The following is a 22,706-nucleotide window of genomic DNA, read 5'->3' on the forward strand; positions in this document are numbered from 1 at the left end:
TTTTTAAATAAATATGGGTGTTACTCCTCCTCAAGGGATGGCTGCTGCAAAACTTACAAAGGAGATTACTTCTTTGTACTATCCAGTTTTAGGAAGGCTCTCTCTCGTTGCTTGCAGTTTTCAATGCCCAGGCCAGTAAACACAATGTGAGGTAAAACTTTGATCAAATGTCCCAATACCATAAAGATGGTGGCCTTTATAAAGCCATACTTCTGATTTGCTCATACATATTTGTCATACACCCGATATAAAGGTTAATTAGAAAAGCAGAAAGACAGCATGCCTACTTTTTAAGTCTGACAGTGCAGTACAAGCATGCAGCAAAGCCAGTGCCTTAGTAACTTCATGATCATTTTTTTATATGGATGCAGTCTAATAAACACACAACTCCTCAAACCAAAGATATATGCCCATGCTGTGTTCCACACTCAAAATAAGGAGTGTATACCTCAAATCCAAACTGTCAGTTGTCAATGAGTGAATTTAAGTAACAAGTAATCAAAACAAAATTTGAACAGATTTGCAAGACAACATGCATCTCCTCTCTGTGCTCATGTGGGTCTCCTTCAGGTACTGCCGTTACCTTTCACCTCCTAAAAACATGTACTAAGCAGAATGGTGAATCTAAATTATTCTTGGGTGTACAACTGAAGGTTAAGTGTGTGTGTGTGTCTGTGTGTGTATACATGCTTGCATGATACAGTAGAAAGGCTTAAAGGCTTAGCAACTGAATTTCATTCCCTATTTGCTTGGTAATCTCCACAGGTGGTGGTAGCTGTTCATGGGGTCACTACAGGGATGGATAAAACTAGGAAATGCAGTAATAAAGGACACACACTTTGGGTCACACTTAAATGCACACATACGTCTTGAACAGAAATATCAAGCAACGGTTTAAACATCTTATGTCTTATTCCAACAGGAGCAGCTTGAGGTACTGGACTGCTGGGAAGCAGCCCTCCTAAAGTAAAATAATTACTTTTCATTTGTTTTTTATTTGTGTTACCTTTTCTTGTTTATTTTTTATAGTCAACTTTCCCATCTTGGGAATTGAAATTCTGATTTCTATTTAAAAAAGGAAGAAAAAAGTAATTTTACGTTGTTTGGCTATATTTAAAACAGCCTAACATTTACATAGACTCCAACTGAGAGTTACTTCTTATTACTGGTTCTCCTGCTATGAGGGCATAGAAACAACATCAGGTGACTACTGTCTAAATCAAATTGAAAGAATTTAGATTGACTTGCACAAGGGACTGTAAACATGGAAGGAAAAAAGTTATTTCATTAAAAAAAGTTTATTAAAATCCACAAGCTCCAATGCTAGAAAAACAGCCAGAAGGATTTTAAGTATTTTGCCTGCTTAATATTTTTGTGCGTTGTGTGCGTGCGTTTAGGTATGTATATTATGTGCAGAGGGTACAAAATGAGCTAAAAAGCTAAAATATATTACTGTGGCAATTATTTATGCATTTATTCAGTTGATCACAACCAGACATTTGAAGTGTAGAGAGTTAAAGAAACTATAACGTGTGTGTGTGTGTCTGTGTGCATGTGTATGCATTTTGAAGATACTGGGGTTGCAATGTGTTTGCAAAAAAAAAAAAAAAACTTTCTTTTGGGTTCATTCAAACTTTTAGCAAATTTGTTTTATGGTACTGGGACTTGACAACCCTATGAAAAAGATTATACACTGACTTTTCAAAACAACTGGGACGACATGATCAGCAGACCACGATGCTTTGCCAGAGATGGTCTGCATCTGTCGCCCCAGAGATTCAGATTACTGGCTAAGGCTCTTGCCACCCCTACAGTGCCTTTTTTAGGCAAAGCTCAAAGGACAAAACCACCACTGTAACAGGTACAAACATGCAAAATCTGAAGGCAATGCTACTCAATGTTAGAAGTCTAAACCTCAAAATGCACACTCTAGAGGCACTCCTAAAAATGGAGAACATCGATATCTGTGCAGTAACTGACACCTGGTTCAAGGCTCCAGAGAGCACCCCTGCAATATTAGGCTACAACTCTTACCACACTTTTCGGCCACCAAACCAGGATCGAAACACTAAAGGTGGAGGAGTGTCCATATTCACCAAGGATATTCACACCATCAGGCTAGTTGCCCAACACAATGCGTCTGAAATTCTCCAGGTGCAACTAACACTAGGTAAGACTGCAATCCAAATTGTACCTTGCTACAGATCCCCCACCATGCCTCAAGATTCTCACTACACCTTTCTAAACATACTGGAAAATATTAAGATACAACCAAACACCCTAATACTGAGTGATTTCAACTACCTTGCCATTAACTGGGAAAACTACTCATGTACCAACACCTTTGCCCAACGGTTCTTGGAATTCATAAATTCCAACACCCTGGATCAACTAATCCATAGTCCCACCAGGGGCTCCAATAACCTAGACCTGGTAATTATCAATATGGGAAATCGATGCTCCACACCTATGGTCACCCCCTCATTGGTCAGGTCAGACCATAAGCTAATCACTCTAAACATCCACACCCCACCCCCACTCCCCAATAAGGAAACCTCCATAAAAACTTCAACAAAGCCAACTTCATGCTACTCAAGTCAGAAGTGACAAACTGCATGACACCCATGCAGATGGGAACTGAAAGTTCGACTGCTGAGTCCTACACTAAGGTACTGTACAAGCATATCCACTCATGCATGAATCGTGGTATCCCAAATAGAGCCAAGATGCTCTCCTACAAAAAAATGAAGCCAATCTGGTGGTCCCCTGCCATAACCAAATTTTACAACAAAAGGAAGAAACTGTTGCAGAAAAGAGGAAAATCCCACGATGCAAAAAATTCCCTTACCAGCCTCAGTAAGAAGCTGAGATCCCTCGTAAAATCCTCCAAAGCTAGTTATGAAAATAAAATTGCCAAAGATTCACAAGACAACCACAAGGCATTCTATAACTATGCCAAGAATCTAAATGGCAATGCTCAGATCTGCTCTGAGCTACAACAGAATGGCATTAAATATACTGATCCCAAGGATATTGCCAATATCCTGGCAGATCAATTCAGTTCCAACTTCACCCCCCTCTCACCCCCTAAACGGCCCATCTCAATACCGGAAGATTGCCAAATTTGGGTAATAACGACCACACAGGTAAAAAAACACACTCTCCAAAGCTAAGAATACAGCATACATGGGACCAGATGATATCCCGGGCTGTATACTACATGAACTACAAAATGAACTGGCACCTCACCTAAGTGTCATGTTTAATCATAGCCTCACCTCAGGCTTCATGCCACACAGCCTATCTGGTCCTCACCAAGGCCTTTGACACCATGCCCCACTCTGGAATCATAGATAAACTTACTAAGCTGGGCATTAATCCATATGTCACTCGATGGGTTGCCAACTGGCTTACTGACAGAAATCACACTGTAAAAGTAGCTGACTCCAAATCCAGCTCCAGACAAGTGACAAGTGGAGTACCTAAGGGTTCAGTCCTGGGACCACTCTTGTTTGGTTCATAGGTTCATAGGTTGGTACTAGGCTATCAGCCCTAGGGCCTACACAAGCCTAGCCATAACAATTCCCTGGCTATTTCTTCCCACATTATTTACTTTCCTGGACCCCTGTCTAGCAAGGCGACTGACGTGATCCCTGGGGTGAATTTCCTTTCTCCCATCCAAACGTCAAGGTTCCTCTTGAAGTGGTCCAAAGAGGCACTCTGCTTGACATGTATGGGCAATCTATTCCAGAGTCTGGGGAGTCTCTGGGTCAGGAACCTATCCCTCCAGCATGTTTTGTTTATTGTGATGACAAGGTTTAGATCCCTGGAGCGTGTAGCTCTGAGGGATTGGGATTTCTTTAAGTGTAGCATGTCTGAGTAGACGATATGCGACAGAGTATAGCTGGAGTTTTTTAAGGCGGTCAGCGTAGGGCATCTGCTTTAGGCCTGTGATTCTTTTAGTGAGGTATTTCTGAGGCCTTTCCAGTTGTTGCAGATGTCTTGAGAGGTTTCTTACCAAATGGGGCGTTGTATTCTATAATGGGTCTAATGAGGGATGAGTAAAGTGACCTGTACTTCAGAGAAGTAGATGCCAAACAAGAGCGGCCCCAGGACTGAACCCTGAGGTACTCCACTTGTCACTTGTCTGGAGCTGGATTTGGAGTCGGCTACTTTTACAGTGTGGGTTCTATCAGTAAGCCATTTAGCAACCCATTGGGTGACATAGGGATTAATACCCAACTTAGTAAGTTTATCTATGATTCCAGAGTGGGGGATGGTGTCAAGGCCTTGGCAAGGTCTAGATAGGCTGTGTGGACCACCTTACCCTTGTCCATGGCTCTGGAGACTGATTCAAAGAAGTCAATCAGGTTCAGGAGACAAGATCGGCCCTTCACAAACCCAAACTGGGTGGGGTCCAGTGTTTGAAGGTTGCCAATGTCTTTGTTTATAAGTTCCATGATAATACGCTCCATGGCCTTGCAGATAAGGCTTGTCAAACTGATGGGACGGTAGTTTCCGGGATCCAAGGTGGGTCCCCCCTTGTGGATTGGGATAACTGTAGCTCTGCACCACTCAGTGGGCACGAAACCTGAGGTGAGGTTTGGCATCTACTTCTCTGAAGTACAGGCCAACACTAAGGGACTTTGGCTAACAAAGTCTGCAGATGACTGCAAACTGCGAGCCACTATTGAATCCCCAAATGATGTGGATACTCTATAAAAGGGCCTTACACAAACAGATGCTTGGTGCCAGAGCCATGGGCTCAAGCTCAATGCCAATAAATGTAGAGTTATCCCTTTTGGGAAAAAACATGTACCCATGAATTATCACATAGGTGGCAACACGCTAAACACCGAAAGTGTGATAACAGACCTAGGGACACAGGCGGACAGTGGTCTTACCTTCAATAACCTCATTGCCACAGCAGTCAGGAAATCCTTCTATGTGGCACACCTCCTCACCAAGGGCTTTTCATCAGAAAAAAGGAGGTCATTGTCCCACTGTACTCATCCCACATTAGACCCATTATAGAATACAACGTCCCATTTTGTATGTACCTCTCAAGACATCTACAACAACTGGAAAAGCCTCAGAAATACCTCACTAAAAGAATCACAGGCCTAAAGCAGATGCCCTATGCTGACCGCCTTAAAAAACTCCAGCTATACTCTGTCACATATCATCTACTCAGAGGCGATCTCTGCTTAACATACAAGGCCATGTCAAACCCAGAGCTGTTGGACATGCTACACTTAAAGAAATCGCAATCCCTCAGAGCCACACGCTCCAGGAATCTAAACCTTGTCATCACAATAAACAAAAAATGCTGGAGGGATAGGTTCCTGACCCAGAGACTCCCCAGACTCCAGAATAGACTGCCCATACATGTCAAGCAGAGCACCTCCTTGGCTCTCTTCAAAAGGAACCTTGTAGATTGGATGGGAGATAGGAAATTCACCCCGGGGATTATGTCAGTGACAGGGGTCCAGGGAAGTAAATAGTGTGGGAAGAAACAGCCAAGGAATTGTTATGGCTAGGCTTGTATAGGCCCTAGAGCCAATAGCCTAGTAGCAACCTATGAACCTATGACCATAAATTCATTTCATGGAATTTAGTACTCAGTAAAAACTGTAAAAATGCTTTCTTTAAACAGATGCAAGCCAGTTTTAAATTTCTCGTCATTTGCAAATTAATGTTACATAGTACAAGCTTGTGCAGTGTTGTCTAAACTTACCACCACTCCCTAAGTTTATTGCAAATGCTGCTATAATCCCAGAAAACAAAAGCATAATTCTGTAAAACAATGGGGAAAACAGTTTATAATGTAACTTCCATATGCAGTTTTTTCTATATTTACTGTGGACAAAAAAAGTATTAACTATATCACCTTTGATGCTATGGGTCTTTTTAATGGGTTCCTATTACGTTATCGAAAGATAACGTAATCGAAAGATCAAAACTTCAAAATGGCAGCTTTTCGAGGATCGCATTGTGGAATCACAGTACAGTGAGGATTGGAATATTTGCCCTTTCCTCACTGTAGCGCGCTCTCGGAGTTGAAATATATATTTAGTGGGGGGGGGGCACAGCCCCCCAAAATACAAGCTTTGAAATGTTGCCATTTCGAAGTTTTGATCGTTCTATTACATTATCTTTCGATAACGTAATATGAACCCTTTTTAATAAGGTGACCTAGTCTGCCCTAAGCAATACTGCTAGCTCATAAATAAGGACTTTTCAAATACTCGATAAACCTCTAAAAGGAGGACATCTCTGAGTCTATTGCAAAGGTAAATGCAGTGGTGGACAACTGTAATGACTCTCTCTCAACATCTAAGGTACATGTTCCATAATAAGGTCACAGCACCTACAACAGTCTTCATCCTGACTGAAAACAGAGAAGTCACTGCAGCAAAAACAGTTATCAGAAAAACAAAATTGCAGACTACTTCAGAAAACCTGCTAGTGTGCAGCCAGTAAGATATAGCAAACTGTGAGGTAGCAAAATAACTTAAGATCACCACAAACTCACCTCTTTTGTGCTTCCTGTTTGCTGAGACACTGCTCACAGTAGTATTTATGTTCACTGCAGAGAGTTTCTGTGTTACTAAAACCCCTGCAAAAGAAAATTTGGACTACATTTTAATACTGGTAAATGCAATACAATAATGTGACTCGTGCCATATAAATCAGTTGTACTAGACATTCTATGTCACAGACAAGGCTACAGTTGAAATTTATGGCAATATGGGTTTGAAAAAGACATCAAGCAACAGTTTGTGTCACCGGAAAGATGTTCATGCTTATTACTGTGAATGAACATTTATTCTTCAGCAGGTAATACTTGCTTCCCTTGTACGCTGTTATATGTACCTCATCTACCTGGAAATTTGTGTTATGCCCTTCCACTTTGATAGGACACCTGTAAGATCAGATCTCACTTAAATTTGTTAGACATAAATACAGTATTGTCTTTGCACAGGCCTAGAAATGCAGCTATACTAAAGCAGGTCTATATCTTCATTTTATGTTTTACACTTTACATACAGTTTCAGTGAGTGAAGTTTCAACAGAAAGGAATGTTTCAGTGAAGGATACAGATATCTCAGGGAAATAACCTTTAGTCTGAAGTACTGGTAAGAATGAAATGTGCTGACAGAATGTTTGGAATATTTTGGGTACAAACATAATGTATTTAAATAGTACAAGGCTTGAGAACCAAGGTTAAAGAGGCAAGCAGAACTCGTTGGAAATTTACAGAGTTTTAGCATTACGAGAAATACTTTCTAGACAGTTCAGTTTTAAAAAGTCTGTACAGTTCAGTTGAAACTGACTATAAAAGTCAGGTCAAATGTCTAGCAGTTCAGAAACTACAGTAGACAGTACAGTTTATATTAATTCTGCCATTATGGAGAAAAGAAACAATTCTGAGATCAGAGTTACTATTGACAGTATAATTCAGTCTGTTTTAGTATGTGTTATTTGAGACAGTAAGACTTGTTCGGATCTTGTTGATTACTTCATCTACCTCCACTGTATGCTGCTACTACATAATAAACAACTATTATTAGAATTACGGTGTGTGCAGACTTTTATTCTGAAAGATACAAGAAAATCTGGTACATAGAGAAGAAACTGAAATATTTTGCATGTGTTCAGCACAACTACTGGTAATTAAATGATAAAGACATTCATTCCAGTTCTTACAACTGCTAAAAACACCTCTCAATGCATCCTTAATGTTTTGTTCAATTTTATTTTTGTCTGTTTAATGTTTAGTCATGGTTACAAGAAATAGCATATGTTAACCACACATGAGAATGGCTCCTTAATTTAACTTTCAGTTGTTGTTGTTTTTCTTTTGGCTTTTCCCGGTTAAGGGTCGCCACAGCGGAACTCCGGTCCACTAATGATTGCCAGTAGATTTTTTATGGGTGCCGAGGTGCCAGCTTGACACCCAACCTTCAACGAAGGCACGCCAATTCTACACATGTCTTTCGAACGCCACTTGACTGCGGGGAGGACATGCAGACTCCACATAGAAGGCACTCCAGCAGAGAATCGAACGGGAGAACCTCTTGCTGTGAGGCAACAATGCTACCGCTGCACCACCGTGGCTTGTCTTAATCTGACTTTCAGTATGGACACAAATAAATACTCACAATCTTAAATGTATGGAGTAGACGAATACAGTGCTAAAATAAAAATCAGAATCTTTGTTACAAATGACATGGTGAATATGTGCTGGTAACATCTGCAGGTGTTTGGCAGACATCCTAAAATGTTGTTACTAAGGCAAAAGTTAGCTGAGCTCACTATTTCTGTGTGAAAATGCTGATTTTAATCATTCAAAAAGGCAGCTACAGAGACAGCAATGATGATATAACTTAGGTTTTAATACTGTAAATTAAAATATGCTACAGCGAGACAGATGCAGAAAGTGGCTCTGAATCTGTGATGCTTTGTTAGGACTGTATTAGACCTGTGAATAGGAAGAAAACTTCTGGCAACAGTAAATATGTTTTACAGGCTCTCTCTCTCTCTATCTGAAGCATCTCACTGTAGATTGCAAAATAAAGAATCAAAATATCTTTCTGGTGTTTAAGCAGGCTGCTTTTCCCAGATTCCCTGTTCCACCTGTGCTGTGACTTCGTCTTAATTCTGGATCAGAATCATCCATCCCTCTGTGGAAGACATGGATTGGAGTCTAAAAGTCCAACAGATTTCAAGAACTTGCCATGCTGAATGGCAATAAGTTCCCATATCTTATGCCAGTGATTAAAATCCTTCTTTCGGCTTTTCCTGGTCAGGGGTCGCCACAGCAGATCACCTGTCTGCTCATGACTGGCAGTGGAGTTTTACTGTGTCAGGTTGCCAGTCTGGTGCCCAACCTTCCACAGAAGACACACACACACACACACACACACACACACACACACCTAGGGCCAAGTTGGAGTGTCCAATCCACCTACAGCATGTCAATCCATTAAAAAGCCACTTAATTTACATTGGCATTTCCAGTCAGCCCAAACATTACTTTGCTGGCATTAAAGGGGATATGACTTAATAAACATGGAGCACCAAATCATGAGTGCTGGTGGCCTTCTTTGTCAGTCCTAACAAAAACAAAATAAATACTCAGGTAAGATAAACTTTTCTTAACTAGACTTCAACAGCTTGCTGTGTCTTCACAAAAGATATACAGATGTGGTCTCCGTCTTGTTAAGGGGCACACAATATGCATCTACCACATGAAATCCAAAAATGCAAAGCACCTATATTCTCAAGATCATCAGGGGACAAAAAGAAAGCAGAAAATGTCATGCAATGTTTCCACTATGGGTCAAAAAATAGAGAGATAACACAACTATTTATGCTAAACTACTACAGGAAAGAACTTGCAGGATTGCAGCGTACAGAATAGTAGAGAATGTGGCCTTTAAACATCTGCAAGAAGTATTTCTACTCTTAAGGTCAGTTCTGAAAAAATGAATGACTAACAAATATGGTTTAAACAGACTTCATTCAAAATTCTAAGGAAATGCAAATATGTACTGACCAGTAGCCTGAACTGTTCCAAGCATATAAGTTCCAAAGGTTCATAAAATCCTTTGTTTTTACAGGACAGAATTAAAGGAAAATGGGGGAACCTGGTGAACTTAAGTAAAATTCTCTTGTATTTACAAGGCTATGTTTTTAGCCCGCTTTGGAGAGTGAGTAGTTTATCTCACTCACAAAGGTATCTAAACCAAAAAAGTACATGAGAGAGAGAGAAAACCTTTGTGAAAGGGACTTGCATATGAAATAACAGATGCAATGTTATTTCTTGTGGATGGCCACTGGTCCCATTTTATGCACACTGTACTGCTGTCAAGAAGTGAAAAGAAAAACATTAACACTTTAGTTGCTCATACAGAAACTACAGCTTCATAAAAAGCAAATTTCTTGCTAAAGTCATCTTTCTCTACTTTCGCCCAGTCTGTCAAGCAATATTTCAATTGGTCACCACTTTCACCAGAAGTTGTGAGTTAAGATAAAAAAAGGATGCTAAAAGAGGTTCTGAAGCATAGCTACCACAATGCCGATTCAGCAATGTTTTTTGCCCTTGCTGCTTCTCAGTAGTCCAATAAACACCAATCATGATCACTGTGCAGCGATTAGTATTACTGCAGAAGAATGAAGCAACTCAAAGTATCAGAAGGAAAGACAGCAGCAATTTCCATTTAGGAAGTAATGCTGGAAGGAGCAAAACACTGGTACTCAAAGAGTTTCGATGGAACCAAGTAACAAGGTGGAAATACAGTAGATACTTGAATTAGAGGAATCAGGAAGTCTACTGGCCAGATCTTTTCTTCAGTGGAACATGTCTGTGAGTAAGAAAAAGGCACAGTCTCAAGCTGCAGCTAATATGTGGAGCCCAGCTATAAAGGATACTACAAGCTCATAATCTTGCTGTTGTTTGCTGAAGTGCTAGAATGAACTGAACAAAAGGACAGCACCAAAAAAAGATTCCTGGGGAAGTTCACAGGGCAAAGGTTCATAAAAGCCTAAAGAGCTTAGCAGTGTAAGACCTAGAGAGTAGGCTACAATAATACCTAAATAAGTTTTAGAAAAATGACAGGTGCAATAGGCAACACAACTGCAAAATGCTGTAAGCAAACATACAGAGTATTATGAATGGGTGTCTGATAGTAACCAGGTTATTATGTTTTCAAATATAGATCCCAATAAATTCATATCAAGAGCAAAACTCGATAGGTGTATCATTGCATCCATGTCAAGTACATATAATACAGGGTAATGATTGGAGACCTAATCCTAATTCTTTGTAGTGTATGTGTGTGTGTACATATATATATATATATATATATATATATATATATATATATATATAGAGAGAGAGAGAGAGAGATCTTCACTTGCTCTATTTGTACTACTACTGACAGAAAGAAAATAAAATGCTGAAGAGCAAAGTGTTTTACCAGCTTTCAAAGCCCCTAAAACAACGTATGTCAAACACACAGAAAGCAGAAAAAGCATCCTTCTGTGGAACTAATGGCTTTAAAAGCTGTTAAACAATTTGTTCTGTGATACCTCCTGTTGATAAGTGTGGAACAGTGAAGATCTAACAGGTTTTTAAAGCTGTTTACCTTCTGCCACGATCGTCAGCTAGCTGGCAGTCTCTGCAGTCAGTTCCCAGTGCAAAACCTGATCTTAACAGCACCTAGGTGTCCTTAAAAAACTTTTGAAAGCACCTCTAAGTATTGTTTAGATGGGATCTACAGATTTCAGAGCATAATCATGGTGCTCTATGCATTACAAATGCATAAATATGATAAAACACAGAAAATTACACATTTGCAACATAGTCAGAAGTAAGATGCAGAGATCATCAATCATCAATTACATACAGTTAATGGCAGGTGAGGAGGGTACTGCCTGCAGCAATTATCCTATTATTCATACTTTTGCTGCTAAGGTGCATATATACCTGAATATCCCCATCAAAGCATCATTAAAGCTTACTACTAAATGAAAAACAATAAACAGAACAGTGCCAACCAGTTGCACTTTGTGGTTCAGAAATAGGTTGATGAGCCTTTAACATTCCCTGCAGTACACCTGAAACAAAGCTTGCCCTACCTCAAGAGTAGATATCCAATCTGTAATGCTCTGAAATAGGTAAAAATGGCTGTCCAAAGTTGTAGTCCTGCAAATTTGCAAATATTCCGGGCAAAAACAGTTTAAGAAAATGGCTGTAGTGGCTACAACCAGTGGCAGATAATGGTAGGACTGTTTTGTGTGGCCTACTTGGGGGGGGGGGCATGGCTAACTGGCACACCTCAAATCTGGTTGGCATTTCAAGGAAAAGTACTGATGGTTTTATTTAAATAACAGTGTGCTATGAAATGCTGAGTGACGCCTTTAAATATTTAAAGTTTGGTCAGCCATGCCATATTATCAGATTGCTCTATTTCCTATTATTGCCACAAGACCAGTGACTGAGCACAAGTGGCATGTATGTGGTTCACAATGCTTGGAGAATTGTATTTATTGACTAGCCATTTCCTCAGAATGTGATGGATGAATTGTCAAAGTGCTGCTATGATGGTGTAGTATGTTTTTTTTCTTTCTTTCTTTTTTTTTTGGATTTATTTCATGCCTACTTCTCAACATCATTGCTCAAAAAACCCTTGTAAAGCTGAAAAAAAACTGTTGTACAAAAGAGCAGTATTAGCAAGATTTTTTTTAATTCATACTCTTAATTCACTTATCACATTAATAAAACTGGTTTTGCATCAATATGAATCTTCTGACCAACAAGAAATGTGAAGTTCTAATACCTGGCATTACTGACTTGACTGTAATCTTCACGGATTTCTCAAAAAAAAATGAACATTTTCATGAGGAACAAGACAGTATGTCTAGTGAATGTTTTCAAAAGGAACATGATTTAAAGGAGCATATTCTACTGTACAGACAGCAGCATGTAAATCTTTTGGTTAGGAAATGAGTCAATATTTAATAGCATCATGATTTTAATGTGCAGACTACTCTTACTACTTTCTAATATATGCTACCTCACTGAAAGAAAAAAAACCAGGATCTTAGATCTTTCCTCATGTTACAGACAGTGCTGAATAAACTGACTGCTTTGAGCACTTATGTAATTTACTTTATTGCATGTCCTCCCTGTGGTCGTGTGGGTTTCCTCTGGGTGCTCCAGTTTCCTCCCACTTCCCAAAGACATGCTGTAGGAGGACTGGACACTCTAAATTGACCCTAGGTGTGAATGTGTGCGTGTATGTGCCTTCTGTGAAAGGCTGGGTGCCGGGCTGGAACTCAATACCGTAAAACTCCACTGCCAATCGTTCTGCAGACTGCTGTTCACTGTGACGACCCCTAACCGGAAAAAGCAGAGAGAAAAAGAAGTCAATAAAATCCAAACCAACTTGGAAGAGAGAAACAAGTACAAAACGCGGTACGAATAAAAACTGTTCTTGCTTTTATATTGGTAAGACCCAGCAGTGACTAAGAGACTGTATTTACAAACATTTATATGAAATTAAAAATAAGCAAAATAATAATGCTTTATTTAAACACACTTCACTTTTTCCTTCACATAATCATTTTTTTATTTTTTGGGGTAGCCATGATTTGTAAGGATCGAAGAGGTGGTCCATGGTCAGATTATTTGGAAGCTAAAGAATTGTCCTGGCAAATTAAACTCAGTGCCTGTATATATCCTGGTTTAAATGAACAAATATGCATAACTAGTATTTTAAAATTGAGGTCTTATGTGGTATAATGTTGATAACTACATTTCTCACATGTTTAAATGTCTATCTCAAGCAAGCCTAGGTTTATTTTATTTGATTGGATGTATTACTGTCATGTGATTTGATGGTGGGATATTTAAACGTACTTTTGTTTGAGCTTTTACACTCTGAAGTAGTCCTGGTTACACTCAAACGAAAGTGCTTAGTGAGTTTCTAATAAACTGTTTTTATTTGCACTGGGTTTTGTCCTTGTTCCTCTCTTCCAAGTTGGTTTGGATTTATTGTTTTTTCTTTGTGGTTCTTGGTTTATTAGAAGTCAACTGAACTCCATTTTTCGTCTTTCTAAATATGTCAGCTAACCACCTTCTTTTTTTTCTCCTATATACAAAAGGTTCTGGGTGATCTTTCTTTCATGAATTCACACTTTCAAAATCATACACCTTATTACTCAAATCTCTGTCACTTAATGCCTTATAAGCCTGTAGCAATCTAGCTAGACAAATTCTGCAAGTTTGTACTGATGTAACTATGTCTTAAAAATATTTATACTAAAGCCCATATTGTCAAATGTTGTCACCTGTTCTGATGAGCTATTTTTAGATTTACTGACCTCAGAAATCTGAACTAGCTGTTGTCTGCTTCAAGTTATTTGGAGTGGTATTTACAGTTGTATAATATGCCATCACTCATTAATGCATTCATTCTATTTCAATTATATTTCTTTAATAATGTCATCATCATGCTTCTCTCTACATTTCAGCCTATCTCATTTTTGAACTCTGCTCAAAATGTTGTAGTAGCCTTGGACTTATCAGTTCTGATGTCCCTGAAATTTCATGATGGGTACAGTCTTTATGTTGTGATGTTATGTTTTAAAGCTGATAATATATTCTCTTGCATCAACTGATGAAAGCTCAGAAATGAAACTAAGGCGAAATCCTTGGTGGGCTTTGTTCAGTGTGTTAAAGATAAAAACTACACTAAGCAATGCAAATTAATTTTGATCTGACTTAACAGTTTTATCAATTCAGAAAATTATGATTGGCACTGGTCAGTACATTTCCATAAACTTTATGTAAAAACAATTATGAGCTATATAGTTACACTATGTACCCATAGCAGAGGCATATCTAAGTATGTCAAGTGTAACATTTAAAACCTGTCCCAGATTTTGGACCTTTGCCCCTCATCATTTTTGGTTTTGTCCTAGATTTTTCTGCTAAGAGGTTGAGGTAAGTGATATTTTTTTTATCGCAAGCAGATGAAGTGTATACAATCAAGTGGCTATAACTGATGGATGCGAGTGGGGCTGTTTGTGGTTTCAAGTAATTTGCATTCTTGTTGTTTATTTTAAGAAGTCAGACTTTCCAGAAATTCTGTGTATCTGTGTGAAATAAGTTGGAATTCTTGTGGATACTGCTGGTGTGATCTTAAATGAAGCTGAATTTACATAGCTCTTAACTGTTCCTGACTTTGCATTATATTTTTGCACCATTCTTTAACATTTGTGGTTTTCGGGCAAAACATTGTGGACTGCAGTTACTAAATAATGATAGACGTGTGTTTCAGACTTCAAGTCCTTCGGGAAAATGCATGTTAATGCAAAATCTATTATTATTCTGGTAATTTTCAAAGACTATGAGAATAGTTAAACCCGGAGTTTACCCTCTTTCATTATTTTGGCTTTGTGCAAAATTTCTGCACTAACAGGTTGAGATGTATTTTTTCACAGTCAAATGGGGTGTGCACAGCAAAGTGACTGTAACTTCTAGGAGGGGTTGGGTGCCATATGTGGAAGAAAGTAACTTACTGTATTTTTGTTTGCTCAATTTAAACACTATAGTTTTACAGGACTAGAGGGCATGTGCATGAAATAAGCTGGAATACCTGGAGCAGTGTGTGTTTCTGTGAAATACACTTGAAATGCATTATTGTACCCATAATTATTTATTTATTTTACCACACTGAGACAGTGGATGTATACAAAGTCAACAACAGGGCTGTAATTGCTGGATACAGGGACTGTCTGAGGATGAGAATGATTGCCCTTGCTGTCATGATCAAGTTTACAGTCATTTGTTTGGCTTCGAGGAAAAGTCTGTACTTATGTAATGAAATCTGGATTATTTTACTATTGCCATTTTTTTTATCACAGACATTTACATAGGTATACCCATTGAAGTGCCTGGAACTGATAGGTACAGACATTGGTGGATTACAGTACCAGTTCAAGTGGTCATTTATGGTTGAAAAGTTCTAAAATGGGTAATGTAAGTATACATTTAAAATAATTAGGAAAGAGAATCTACATGAATATGAGTATTTGTGTGTGGTGAGGGAAAACACTGTGTTTGTGTGTTGGAGTGGGGCCATGGTATGAAAACCTTCCATGCCCAAGGTACACTTAATCCTCTACTGGCTACAAATCTTACTGAATGAGCATCTCATAAGCCCATATAGAGCAGTGTTGTATGTGTCATAACAAACAGTACCATGAACCAATAACTACATGAACAGGGTCTGCTCACTGACTGGATGATGACTGTATTTTCCCTTCATATGTGACACAAAAAGTTGAGCAAACTGCCTCAAAGATTTTGTTCCTGAATAATAACACATGGCTTAGAGTAAACAGGTTGTTTGCAAAATAAGAAGACACTTTTGCAGAAGCTGACTCAGATTCTGGATGAAATACATCTGTCACAAAATATAGGCCACAGCACAAATTTATAATGAGTGCTTGTTAATTGGATGCACCCAGTTTAGTAACAGAGGATTGAAGTTTTCCGAACTCAGATTATTAGAGCCCTAGAAATAGTCTATCAGGATGTTACAAGGTTCACAGGCAAGGAGCAAGTAAGTACATGGGCTTACCAGAGCATAAATAGCCGGAAACAAAAACAGCTGCAGTTAGGAGTTATGGACCTGGACTGTGCTAAAAAATGTAATAGGGAAATAAACAGCAATGAAGTGCCACATGCTATACTAGATTAGAGTGGGCAACTAACTTTTTTTTGCAGTGTCAAAGCTTTAATGTACAAGTGTTATGAAAATAAGCAACTGTTATGGAAAATGAGGCTGGCAGTGTTTATAGTAAAGACTAAGAAACAGGGTAGGCTTGAAAAAACGGAGGACAGTTCTAACCGCTGAAAGTAAAGTGATGTCTAGTGGGAGCTTACCTCTAAGATAATACGGTGGGATAATTTTTCCTTGCAATCGCTAGATGAGTCATTATGATACTCAGTCCAAGCTGGATAAAGGACAGCTGTGTAAAATCCTACTATAAAAGTAGATGCCTTTCTCTTCACTGCTGCAGTATTCTTCACTGAACGGATGGCCTGCCAAGCACAGCCCAGCTTTTGGCCAGCACACCAAAATATTTAGATTTTATAGGCGCCATATGTCACGTGTATTCTCCCCACTTAGTGCGTAAGGCAAAAAGATGATGCATGGACACAAATACTCAGAACTGAATTGACCCAGGGATTAACAAAATACCCCTCAGGACAACATTGAACATGTGCATACAGAAGAAAAAACTTCAGAAGGGAAAGTAATCTCAAAGCCCCTTGGTCAGAAGGGTAACAAAAGACAGGAACAAGAGCCATAACAGAGGGGGGAAGGAGGGAGTGAACGAATACTGCACCAGTAATGAAAGAAGGGAAGGACATCTACTGTTATGGTAACATTTTAAACAGCTGTGCTATGTCCTTCATATCACAGTTGCAATATTCTTCACTGAAGGGCGAGAAGAAGACTAAGAGGAGGATGGCACAAAACAGCCCTCTACAAACCCATGCAGGATAGCCCTGGCAAAATCTGCCCAGGCCCTGGAAATATCCAAATGTATAACACTTAGTAAAAGTATGAACAGAGGACCAAGTAGTGGCTTCAAGGATGGAATTGGTGTCTAAACCCTTGAAAAAGGCACCAGAAAAGGGAACTGCCCTAGTAGAATGTATTTTTAGCGTAAAAAAAGATACTTGCCATGAAAGGAATAACAAAAGAAAATGGTCTTAGAGATCCAGGAGAAGATGGTTTGCTTGGAAGCAACTAAACCCAAAGTCATTGGAAGAAAATAAAAAGTTGCTCAGATGTGGAAGACCTTCTCACTGACAGAGTGCTGAGAAGGAAAAAAAAAGGAAGGAGTTGAACAGACTGATTAAGGGACAACTCATTAGCCACTTTGGGCATAAAAGGAAGATTAGTACAAACAGACACCCTGTCTCTGTGAAAACTTTAGAAAGGAGGTGTGGCCATAAGCGACTGATGCTCAGACACTCTCTTGACAGAAGTAAGAGCCAACAACAGAACAGTCTCCCAAGTACAAAGTTGCAAGGAAACTGAACTAGCAGGTTCAAAAGGAGCCCGAGTCAAATTTTCAACAACAAAACTGGGATTCCATGGAGGAGGAATAGGCTTTCTCTGGAGCCTGATATGAAGGATGCCCTTAAGAAATTGCTTGACCTCAAAACCGAGAGACCAAAGGAGACTTCAAAGGCAGATAAGCAAAGATAGCTGACAGGTAAGCTTTAACTGAAGAATATGCCAAGCCAGTATAGAGAAGATCACACAAAGAAAACAGAACCAAGGGAACCCCTACTGACAAGGGATCTTGATGGCGAAAGAGGCACCAAACAGAAAATCTTTTCCTTTAGACATACAGGATTTTTCATGGTAGTGGCTTTCCTGGTCTCCTGCAGAACCTGAGGTATGTCTTCAGAAAAGAAGTGCCTAAAATAGATCAAAATCCTATCACACACAGTGTCATTTGAAGAGTGGACAGGTGAGAATGGATAGGAGATCCCTTGTCTTGTATGATAAGATCCTCCTGGTGAGGTAACTTGTCATGATTGCCCCTGGCCAGAAGAAAAAGGAGGAAATAGTGCTGTCTGAGCTAAAAGAAAGTCATTGACAAGATTTTGGGAAAATCTTGCTTGATCTTGTGCAGAACTCTTGGCAGCAGAGGAAGGGGAGGAAAGGCATACAGAAACATTCCCTTGTAAGGAAAAGACAGGGCGTCCATTTTGCAAGTCTGAGGATTTGGAACTCTCAAACAGATAGAGGAAGTTTGTCTGTTTAGAGGGGAGACAAAAGGATTTACCCGACGAATACCCTGAAGCATCCATTCATGAGCCTGTGTTCTGGGCCTTCTCAGACAATCTGCCAACAGACTGAAGAGTCACCTGATAACTGACAGCAGATCCCAGGCTTGAAAAGCTAGCCTGCAAAGAAGATGAAACCTTATATCCCCCCCCCACTTGCTGATATACCACATCATGGTTTGTCAGTCCATAAATATTTTTAGGGGGACATGGAGAAAAAGTGAAATAAGGGCCTGTAGAACCGGAAGCAAAGACCTCATCTATTTACACTGATATGGTCTGACCTCTGATGAAGAGGCCAGAAACCCTCAACATTTAGAGGTCCAAAAGCACCCCAACCTAGGTCTTAGATGTCTTGGGAAGGAAATGGAGCATGAAAGAGCAGTCCCAGACTGAGTAATTTGCTGAATTCCCCACTGGAGCTCGAGTTTGACACAAAGAAGCAAAGAAACAGGGTACTCCAGGGTACGGCAATGTTGAAGCTACACTGATATGAGGTAGTACTGAAGCTTCCTCATATGAAGTCTGGCAAAAGGAACATAGAAATGGAGGCCATATACCCCAGAATCATAAGAAATTCTCTGGCTATGAGAGAAGACAGAGGAAGAAGAGACTGAAAGAAGGTTGTCAGAGACAAAACCTTGAGTGCAGGAAGACAGGCCAACATGGGAATTGTCTGGATCCTGCAACAAAGAAAAATATGATCCTGAGAAGGCATAAGCACTGAATTCTTGAGAATGACGGTGAACTCAGACTTTGTAAAAGACAAGTGGAAAAGTGAAGACCTTGTAGAAGACTGTTGGGAGAAAGAGCCTGAATAAGTAGGTTGCCTAGATAAGGAAATACCTGCATACCTTGAAACCTTCAGAAGGCAATGACAGGAGCAATGCATTTGGTTTATACCCTTGGGCAGTAGAAAGGCCAAAGGGCAAAGCAGAAAAAAGTACAGTTGTGTACACTTACCATAAATGTAGATGTTAGAGCATATTCACTGTTGAAGTTCTGACTTGTGGAATTTCCAGCTGTGCAAGCACTTGGCCAGCTTGACTACCTGAGTAAAAATCTCCCTCCTCCTAAGGCTGGCTGACACCCTTCCCTGATGTCAGCATGCTTGGGTTTAAAAGGAGCCAGCTAATGCCATTACATCAATTTTTTCTTGCCCCTTAAAAAGTAGGAGCCCCCAGGATGAAGCATAAGCAAGGGACAACAGTAGAAAAAGGGGCATGCAGAGTTAACATCCACCGGACCTCGGGAAAGTACAGAAAATAGAAGCAGACTAATACTTTAGGTAAAAATGGGACAGAAGGGAGGGAAAGAAGACTGCAACAGTGATTACACTCAAACATATACATTTATGGTACGTGTACAAAACTATACTATACTCTTCGTGTTTCACTGCTGCAGCCCAGACTTGTGGGATGATTCCCTAAGCTGAGATGAGGGCAGAAGGTAGATTGTGGAGAACAGAGGATGCCCTTCAAGATGGTAGTGGCAAATTCTGCTCTAGACTTGGAGAAGGCTGATGAGTGGTAGTGTTTGGTAAAGGTATGCACAGATGACCAGGCTTCCAAAACATCTTCGGCAGGTACTCCCCTTCAGGAAGGCAACAAAGGTAGAAGTGGGGCTAGAAGAGTGAGTCCCTACAATTTCAGGAGACTTCTTGCCACGATGGCTGTAACAAAAGGAAATACAGTGGGAAATCCACTTGGAGATAGTCTGTCTGAAGACTGGTTTCCCTTCACAGCCAGTGGCAAAGGACACAAAGAGTTGGTCTAATGTCCTGAAAGATTTACTTCTGCTAAGATAGTAGCGGACTGCCTGTGCACATCCAAAGAGTGAAGGAGTCTTTCCCTCCATTCTGAGGTTTGGGGAAGAAGGTGGGCAGGTTTATGGCTTGATTTAAGGATGTGTCTGTGTCCACCTTGGGCATAAAGGATGGATTAGTCCCGATCAATACTCTGGCTGGGTGGAATATGAGATATGGCTCCACTGCCATGAGAGCTTGTAGCTCAGAGACCCTTCTAGCTGAGGTGCTAATAAAAGGCGGTCTTCCAGGTTAGAAATTTTAAATCAGCAGAAGCTACCAGTTCAAAGGGAGGTTGTGTCAGCTTTTCTAGGACAAAACTGAGGTCCGATGGAGATGTGGGTTCTCTCCTGGGAGGGCTGTGGTGGACCACTCCCCTGAGGAAATGTTTAATAAGAAGGTGGGAAAAGATAGGAGTAATAGTAGGGATGTGGGCTGAAATGGCAGAGGCATGACTCTTGATGGAAGAAAAGGATAGGCCTCTGTCCACTAGGGTAGCCAGGTAATCTAAAATGGCAGAATATTGGCTGATTTAGGATTGAGGCCTTGCTACTGACACCAAATGGAGAATCTTTTCCACTTGGCTGAGTATGATTTCCTAGCACGAGGTGTTCTAGCCTCTTTGAGAATGTCTTGAACTTGTCTGCTTATGGTGAGCTCAGAGTATTATATTCTGGAATTATCCAAGATGAGAGTCTGTAGTTTGGGATACACCAACCTATCCTTGCCCTGAATTCAAAGGTCCACATTCTGAACTAACTGCCACAGTTTTTCATTGGTTAAACTCAGTAACAGAGGATACCAGTGCTGTCTGGGCCAGTCAGGGGCTATCAGAATGACCCTTGGGCCTTCTTCCCTGATTTTAGGAGGACCCTTGGAAGAAGAGGCATGGGAGGGAATGCCTAAAGGAACAGGTGGCTCCAAAGGAAGGAGAAACAATCTGTCCTCCAGGCTGTGGGTAGTTTGCTCCTGGAACAGAATCTTTTCAGTTCAGCACTTTCTTTGGTGCCCAAGACGTGCATCTCTGGGGATCCCAATTTCTGGACTATGCTGAGAAATGTTTTCTGATGCAGATGCCACTCATGGGGATTCATCAAGTTCCTGCTGAGTTGATCTGCTAAAGTATTTTGAGTCCATGGGAGGTATTATTCCATGAGGTCAAACCCCAGAGAGTGAGCTGTCTCCCAAACCAGCATCTATAGTCGACACAGAGGATAAGATTGGGTGCCTCCTTGTTTACGTACCACATAACTGTGGTGTTGTCTGTTTTGACAAGAAGGACCTTGGTTTCCACTGATCTTTGAAAGCCATTAGGCCCTTTACTATTGCCATCAGTTTTGTCCAATTTATGTGCTTGTGTTTGAACTGATCTTCCCATCTGCCCTGGGATTGAAGGTGTTGGAAATGATTCCCCCCAAACTGTCTTTGGGGCATCTGTGGTTAACGTTTGACCCTGAGAGATGAACCCAAAGGGGGACCCTGGTTCTGGGCACATGCCTGCATCCACTATGCAAATTCCTCCTTGAGGCATGGGATCAGTGGAATTTCTGTCTTAAGGGACTGTGAGTGCTGGTATCACTGGAGCTTCCTCATGTGTAGCCTGGCCAGAGGGATCATGAGGATACAAGATGCCATGTAGCCTGATGCTCTGAGGAATTCCCTGGCTGAGAGGTATTGTCTCTGCATAAGGTTTTGGAAGTACTGAGTGAAGAAGGGGACCTTTTCTGGAGGGAGGAAGGTCTTTTGAAGGGAGAAACCCAGGAGAGCCCCCAGGAAAACTATCCTGTTGGATTTGCGAAGATTTACGGTGAATGCCAGAGGGGTGAGGAGAGTCTGAGTGAAGGCCAGATCCTTGAGGAGCTTTGACTGACTTGTGGCTTGAATGAGGCAGTCATCCAGACAGGGGTATATTTGGATCCCTCTTGTTCTGCAGAAGGCAATCACAGGAGCTAAACACTTTGTGAAGACCCTGGGAGCAGCAGACAAGCCAAAGGGCAGTGCAGAGAATTGAAAGTGACTGGTACCTGCTCTGAAGCGAAGAAAACATCTGCAAGATTCCTCTCTGGGAATATGCAAATAAGCATCTTTTAGGTTCAAGGTGATCACCAAGGCCTAAGGGACTATCATGGGGTGAAGTTTTTCAAGAGTCAACATTTTGAATTTTGGTACTAGCAGAGACTGATTGAGGGTGGACTAGGAATAGCCTGGAGTAGAACCCTTTCCCTATTTGATCATCTGGCACTGGTTCTACAGAGCCCTGTGAGCAGAGGTTGCGAATCTGAGAAAGGGCCTTTGCTCTTTGATTTTGTGGAACATCTGAGTAACCTGAGTATCTTAATGGCTCTTTGAAATTCAGCTTGTAACCGTCTGCGATAACCTTCAGAACCCACTTGTCTGAAGTAATGAGGGACTGGTTTTCTTTGAACAGGGATAACTTTCCTCCTATCTGTTCTGGACAGGGTGGGGGGTGGGATAGGGGAAAGAAAGAGTAATTGCTGCTCTCTGCCAGGGCCC

General features: G+C 40.5%; 1 protein-coding gene across 2 annotated transcripts in view; it reads right to left on the reverse strand.

Moving 5' to 3' along the window:
• The window catches only part of LOC122789744 (ubiquitin carboxyl-terminal hydrolase 12), a 902,204-nt gene that overhangs the window by 226,334 nt on the left and 653,164 nt on the right, over window positions 1-22,706 (reverse strand). For both annotated transcript variants that reach the window (XM_044057179.1, XM_044057180.1), the window contains exon 6: window positions 6,536-6,619. In XM_044057179.1, coding sequence (XP_043913114.1) covers window positions 6,536-6,619 — 84 coding nt within the window. The remainder of the gene's footprint in view (window positions 1-6,535; window positions 6,620-22,706) is intronic.

The sequence above is a fragment of the Protopterus annectens genome, chromosome 15.part0 (assembly GCF_019279795.1).
Source record: "Protopterus annectens isolate FY-2018-M chromosome 15.part0, PAN1.0, whole genome shotgun sequence".
Lineage (NCBI taxonomy): Eukaryota > Metazoa > Chordata > Ceratodontiformes > Protopteridae > Protopterus > Protopterus annectens.